The sequence below is a fragment of the Triticum aestivum genome, chromosome 3A (assembly GCF_018294505.1).
Source record: "Triticum aestivum cultivar Chinese Spring chromosome 3A, IWGSC CS RefSeq v2.1, whole genome shotgun sequence".
In the NCBI taxonomy this organism is placed as follows: domain Eukaryota; kingdom Viridiplantae; phylum Streptophyta; class Magnoliopsida; order Poales; family Poaceae; genus Triticum; species Triticum aestivum.
In genome coordinates this window covers 93,693,564-93,700,811 of record NC_057800.1, presented here as the reverse complement: position 1 = coordinate 93,700,811, position 7,248 = coordinate 93,693,564, and the positions used below count along the sequence as shown (strand labels likewise).

At 52.8% G+C, this 7,248-nt stretch overlaps 1 protein-coding gene across 1 annotated transcript; it reads right to left on the bottom strand.

Annotated features, from left to right (window-relative positions):
* Window positions 1–1,284: 1,284 nt before the first annotated feature.
* On the bottom strand, window positions 1,285–3,023 carry LOC100127061 (acyl transferase 7). Its single transcript, XM_044483199.1, has one exon. The coding sequence runs from the start codon at window positions 2,882–2,884 to the stop codon at window positions 1,568–1,570; it is 1,317 nt and encodes a 438-aa protein (XP_044339134.1). The 5' UTR covers window positions 2,885–3,023; the 3' UTR covers window positions 1,285–1,567.
* Window positions 3,024–7,248: the final 4,225 nt, after the last annotated feature.

The following is a 7,248-nucleotide window of genomic DNA, read 5'->3' as shown; positions in this document are numbered from 1 at the left end:
CCACCCCACACCCAATCCGTCAGAGAGTTGAACGAACGGCCAAACCCTAGCTCGTACGCGCAATTGATGCGGCCAAGAACTCTTTACGAGAGCTAAATTGCACAGATCGATCAACGGAGCTGCTGGTGACAGCGACGTACCGTACAGGGGCGGCGAGGAATCATCACGACGACGCGAAGGAGCAAGAGGCACGTCGCGCAGGCCCCTCCCGAACGGCGCGGACGGCGGCGGCTCAGCGTCCGACGACGTGCTCATGGAGCCGTTCTCGACGCCGACGAGCAAACGCACTACCTCGGCAGCGACGACGAGCAGAGAGGGTGCGGGAGGGTGCGACCGGGTGCGGTCCGACTTGGTGAGGGGCGTTTAATCGCCAGGTGTTGGCGCATTTGCAAAAAAAACCCGAACTACTAGTATTAACCCCCCCCCCCCCCACCAGGTGTTGCACATGTGGCGGTCAAAGCATAGCTGGCAACGGCTGACTCGGCCAAGTCAACGAATACGTAGCTCAATTCGTATATGGACCAAAGTGAACCCTCCGCACAAGTATATGGACTGTAGTTCGGATATTTTGAAGTAGTGGTACTTAAGTATCAGCCGGCTCAACTTTTGTGACCTATGATGAATTTTTCTCTATCTCTAATCATGAGTGATGCTTACACCTACGTACGCATCCCTTTGCCTTCGGCTTCATTTCTTCCGCTCCGGTCAGCTCGGGTCAGTTCATGTCGAGCATTCCTTGGTGGAAGGCGGCGACGCGGTCGGACGTCACGCACTGGGTGATGAGCCGCGCCCCCGGCTTGTGCGCCCATGGCTTCACCAGTATGCACGTCGCGATGTAGTCCAGGTTCGTCAGGGGCACCACGTGCGCCGGCGGGCCCCAACCATAATCCACCTCCGCGAACCCGAGCCGCGTCCAGTCCGACACCAGCAGCGTCCGGTAGTCCGACATGATCTGGTACGGGTGCTCGCCGCCGTTGGTGGAGGGGAACTTTTGGTTCCTGGGTACATATGTACCCTATATGCAATTTTTTTTAGTAATTCAATAAAAAGTCAAAAATTTCTAAAAATATTTTTGATAAAAACTTGACCTTCCATTGTAGTAGTGAGAAAACTGACAAAAACATAAAATTCATCTTTGACTTCTTTTCAAAAAAGATAAATTTCCCATCAAAATAGCGTGAATAGTGATCTATAGTAGCAAATAAATTTTGTCTTTTTCACTGTGAAGTCAACATAGTTTTCTTTTTTCTGAAAATGTGTATACTAGCGCGCAAGTAAGTCAACTTTATTCTAAAAATAGTTTCTTAACTATTTTGATTTTTTGTTTAACTATTAAAAATAAATCCCCATATAGGGTACATATGTACCCAGGAACCATTGGGTATTTCCCTTCAGTTGGTGGCTTTCCACCAAACCCATACAATCAACTCCCCAAATTCAGGACCAGTTGCTTATTATCAGTCACGCTACACACCATCAATCCACCCATCAACCAATCCAATGCAACCGTATCTATTTCTAATCACGCATCCTTTTGCCTTCGGCTTCACTTCTTCTCCGGTTCCGGTCAGTTCATGTCAAGCATTCCCTGGTGGAAGGCGGCGACGCGGTCGGGCGTCACGCACTGGGTGATGAGCCGCGCCCCTGGCTTGTGCGCCCACGGCTTCACCAAGATGCACGTCGCGATGTAGTCCAGGTTCGTCAGGGGCACGACGTGCGCCGGCGGCCCCCAGCCGTAGTCCACCTCCGCGAACCCGAGCCGCGTCCAGTCCGACACCAGCAGCGTCCGGTAGTCCGACGTGATCTGGTACGGGTCCTCACCGCCATTGGCGCCGGCCTCTCCTGTCGCCCACCGCGTGAACTCGGATGGCATCCGTCTCTTCCCGTCCTTGATTATCTTCACCACTTCCGGGATCGAGGAGCCGGACACCTTGCCCGCGAGGGCCGAGACGCGCATGATGTAGTAGCAGTTGCCGTAGAACCCGGCGCCGGCGCGCGGGAGCGAGGCCTGCAGAAGGGGCCGAGCGTTCATGGCGAAGCAGAGGTGCACGGTGGACTCCGGCTCGAACGCCGCCGCGCGCGTGCGGCTCTGCCACGCTTTGGCCACCAGCACCTCGAACGCCGAGCACCACGAGCCGGCGTGCTCCGTGTTGTACTGCGACTTGAAGTGGCCGATGTAGTCTGCGGAGATGTCCATGGCGAGGTACTCGAGACTCTTGGCGCCCGCGGGGCTCGGCAGGCTGCCGATAACGGCGCCGGCCGGGTCCGGGATCGCCTCGCGGCCCCATTGTGGCTCCACCGCCAGGCCTTCCACGCTGCTACGGCTGCGGGCGAGCTCACCGACGGCGGCCATAAACTGCGCGGCGCCGGGGCCGTCGGAGACGGCGTGGCTGAAGCGGAAGCCGACGACGAAGCCGCCGCACGCGAAGGTGGTAACCTGGACGAGCAGGACAAGCTTGCGCTCATCCTCCTCCTGGGCGGGCGTGGGCGGGAGCAGCTCGTCCTTGGCGATCATCATAGGGTGCTCCAGGTACTCCACGTCCTCGAGCGCGCAGGCGGCCGCGGCCTCCGTGAACCAGACGCCGCTGCCGTCGCCGCCGCAGTCGACCTGCAGCAGCCCACCTTCGTCCGTGAACCCGAGGCGTCCCGCGAGCGGGTAGTACTGCACCAGGGCCTGCGCCATAGCCCGCTCGATGGTCCTCGCCGGGCCAGCGTCGTTGCCGCCGTCAGGAGCCGGCTTGAAGACGTGCAGCGACTCGATGAGCGCCATCTGGGTGGGGTACCGATCAAGCCAGGACAGGCGGAGCGGGCCGACCGGCGTGGGCTCGGCCGGGGCCACCAGGCGCTGCGCCAGCCGCTCGACGGACTTGTTCACGGCCGCCATTGCAACGAAGCCGCAAGAATTGAATGGAGCTGGTGGGAGAGAGAAGTGATCGGCGGGCAGTTAGCTTACTGCTACTGCTCCTTGCTTGGATTTGGTGTGTGGGTATGTTGCTTGACTTACCATTGAAGGGGAGGGTGGTATTTATAGGGGTGGTGGAGTTAACGTCCGGCGATGTGGCTCTTGGTGGTGACGAGGATGAGAGTCGGATGGAAGCTGACCGTGGCTACTGCAGTTGCTCTGCCCGGAGGACGGGGGCGAGGTCGGTCCTACGTCGAGCCGTCGGGGTCAAAAGGTGGTGGAGCGTCGCTTTCCTAGCTCTATCCAGTTGCTTGCAACCATGCCCAGCAGCTCACGTTCTTAATTGCGTGCCCTAGTACCACTTCGTCCTCCTAACAACTCCAAGATTGTCGTGGAAAAGGCAGGAGAGACATTTGCAGGGATCATGCACGTCCATAGGCTGATTTCCATTGCAGATCGTCTTGACATTGAGTGGCGACTTGTTATACATTTCCGAGGGGAAGGCGCGTGTTCCCTCTGGTGAGGAAGTAACAGTGGCACGAAAGCTACCGGGTCCGCATGGACCGCGTGCAGGTTAGGCGAGTAAATCCACTCGATTGGGACAAGCGAACGGCTGGTGTAGTTGGTGGCAAAAACACTACTGCTGATTAATTTTTTTTCCGATAAAGAGCATATTTTATTGAATCATAACGTAGCATCGAGGGATACAATCATAATGAGTACACATCCGGTCTCTGAATAACTAGGATGCACACAACCAACCCACAACACAAGATCGCGCGGACAAGGAGCAAAGTCATACACAACCGAAGCTGTGCGGACGAATGAAAAAAGAGAAACACTCCCAAAGTGATGAAATAAAGTGACAATGGTGACCATCAGCACCAACTATATCATGATAGCACAAGGACTGCGTGAAAAGATTCTCCAAAAGCAATGCCTCCAAAAAGGAAATGACATGCAAGCACCGCCATCGCCGGATCCAACTATCGAAAGTCAGATAGTGGGTTTCATCCGAAAGATCAAGCCCGAGCAAACTCCGATCAATGTCTTCATCAAGGTAACAACACACATAACACCGCCATTACCAGGTATAACAAACTAATGTCACACATAGGATTTTCATCCGGAGCTCGAGACCGGATACTCAGAGCAGCGCCACCCAATCAAAGTCATTTTTTTAGAAAAGGAGGATGACCCCTGGCCTCTGCATCTGGGCGATGCATGCGGCCACTTTATTAATTATTCACACAAGACCTTACAAAGTCATACAACAGTAAGACTAAAGCAACCGTCTAGGCAACATCTGTCGATACTCCTATCCAGTTGATGAAGGGGCATTGAAAATCTGGGCCTAATGCCAAACAGACCTCGCAGCCAAACCTAACATCTAAGACCTGAGGTCCCAACCAGGACGCCTGCCGGGTATGGGGCACCCACCAGTCCGGCGCACTCCTCAACCAGAACGCCTACCGGGTATGAGGCCGCCGCAGCCACCTGCCACCAATCCATATTTAGTGTTGTACTGTTGCATTAACCTTGCCCGGTCTAACTGCCGTCGACGCCACCACGACGCCAGACAACACCACCATCCTGCACTCGTCCATCATCACACGCCCACCGGCGACACTCCGCTACTCCATGCCACTGAGACTCGCCGTTGTCGACGTGTCAGATTCCACGCCGCTCCTCCTCTTGTCCCCTCTAGCCAACACTTGCTCCAAAACGATGCCCCCAGGAAGGAGAACGACATCGAAAAGTCGCCATCGTCCGATCCGGAATATCCAGATCTAGGGTTTCCCACGGAATCTTCCGATCAGGTTGACGTGACCTGCAACTACGATGCCTCGAGAAGGGAACGGCGTCCGAGATGCCGCCATCGTCCGCCATGACCGCAGTCAGGTGTGTTTTTCACCGAAAGCCACGTCATCTCGATCTCGCGGTTGGCTGGAATCGAGCGGAGTCTCGCCACGAAGACGAACGCCGACATCGGTAAAATGGCGAAGATCCAACGTCTCCTCACCGGTCTCTCCACGTGCCGCCAGCCGGCTGAAGGCCACCCCGCGGCGGATCCGATCAGGGTTGGATCAACAGTCGACGCCTCAACCATCTCCGCGCAGATCAGGTGCCCCGTCGGATGGGGCGCTGCCACCGCCGCCGTCCATCTCAGGGTCTCCTCTCCGCCGGCAAATGGTGCCCGAAGGCTAGTCGATTGGATTATGCGTGAAGTTACAGGGGGTGCGAATCCTTGTCTCAGACGAGGGGGGTGGCTTATATAGAGTGCGCCAGGACCCCAGCCATCCCCCGTTACATAGGGTTCCACTACTAGGGAAAACCTTATGCACAGAACTTTAGCAGTAGCGCTTGTTAAAAAAGGGCGCTACTGCTAAATAGCAATAGCGCGTGCGGGATAAACGCGCTGCAGACACTAATGTAGCAGTAGCCGTCTCCTTTTAAAAGCGCTACTACTAAAATTCTCACTACTAAGCCGATATGCTACATATAGTAGTAGCAGTCTTCTAGAAAGAGCGCTACCGCTAAGTTTATTTTAGCAGCGCGTTTACTGTGAAACGCGCTACTGTTAATGGAAAGAAAATTAAACGAAAATAAATAGAAAAGTAAATGGAAATGAAAGAAATAAAAAAAGGAGAAAGGAAAAAATAAAATGTAAAAAAAATGGAAAAGGGGAAAAGGAGAAAGGAATAGCAGTAGCGTCTGTTCATCAGAGGCGCTATGAATAACTTAGCAATAGCGCTCGTTTGGACCCTCGCTATAGAAAGAGAAAATGAAATAAGAAAAGGAAAGGAAAATACATAGCTATAGCTATAGCGCGTTTACTGAAAAGCGCTATAGCTAACTTAGTTATAGCGCTTTTACAGAAACACGCTACCACTAAGTTTGACTTAACCCAAAAGCGCCCCCCCCCCCGGCCACAACTTCTCCCCCAAATCTCTCGCCCCACTTCGCCGCCGTCTTCCCAATTCGACGCCCCCCTACTTCGCCGCCGTCTCCTACCGACATCAATGCCCCCGGACCTACCAGAGTCGCGTGCCTTCGACGCCACCGGAGCCACGCAGCCTCATCAACGCCACTGGAGCCACCCTCGGCGCCAGCGGAGCCACCCTCGACGCCCTGCCTCCCTCGCCACAACTGCCTCCCTCGCCATCACCGAAGACGCCCCTGCCTCCCTCGCCACGACCGGAGCCATCCTCTATAAGCCCCAACCCCTCCTTTCTCTCACTCTCTCTCATGCATAGCACAAACATTGGACAGAGAACTAGCTAGCTAGGTTAACTAGTTTAATTAGGTTAATTATCTAGGTTAGTGCAAAAATTTAGTTAGGGCTTTGACAGAGAACTAGTTAGGTTAACTAGTTTAATTAGGTTAATTATCAGGTAAACTAGGTTAACTAGCTAGGTTAACTAACTGGGTTAAATAGCTAGGTAAATTAGGTTCGTTAGGTTAACAAGCTAGGTTAGCTAGGTTCGCTAGGTTAGACGAAAAATTTATTTTAGAGCATTAGGTGAGAAGGGTTAGAGAAATGGAGTTCCTTTGCAATTTAATTGGGTTCTGTCCTAGGCAGAGAAGCGTTAGAGAAAATAATGTGTGTGTGTGTGAGAGAGAGAGAGAGAGGAATAGCTAGAACATAATTTGGGCTCTGTCCTAGGCAAAGAAGTGTTTAGTGAGGTTATTTTGCAAAGGTTTTTGATTTTTGAAAAGACCACTATTTTTCTAGGAAAAGAATTTAGGCAAGTTCTATTATAAAGATGATCCTTCCTAGACTTTTATTGTTGTTTCCAGGGAAGTGTGGTTTGATTGTGGCCAGGTTAGTCATGTTATATCTTTTCATTGAAGTGTGATTCGATTGTGCCCATGTGGCCTTTTGTTGTTTCCAGGGAATGAAGCACGGGTCGCCTATGTTTTGCCGGAATGTTGATTCATTTCCATTCTGGCAAATTTCAGGTGCTCGATTTGTCCACTTTTTAGCAAAGGTCATGCCGAAGTTTTTCGTGAATTTCGGCATGACTTGTGCTACAAACTAGGACATATTGAGTGCCCGTGATTTGCCGCACTAGGAAGGAGTCAATGTTCCTGCAAAGCATAGGCCTTTTTATGTCATTATTCATTTTATTAGGTCTAGAATTAATTGACTAGATTTAATCATAGGAAACATGGCTAGCAACGATGAAGGACAGGGTTCTAGTGAGTGCGACGTGTACCTGGCGGCAGAGGAATTTTTGAGGGAAGACGACGATCAACAGTTGATGTTTCTGGGTCCACCTATCACATCGGAGACTGAGACTGACATCGAGACCGACACTGAGACTGAGACCGGCGCTGAGACT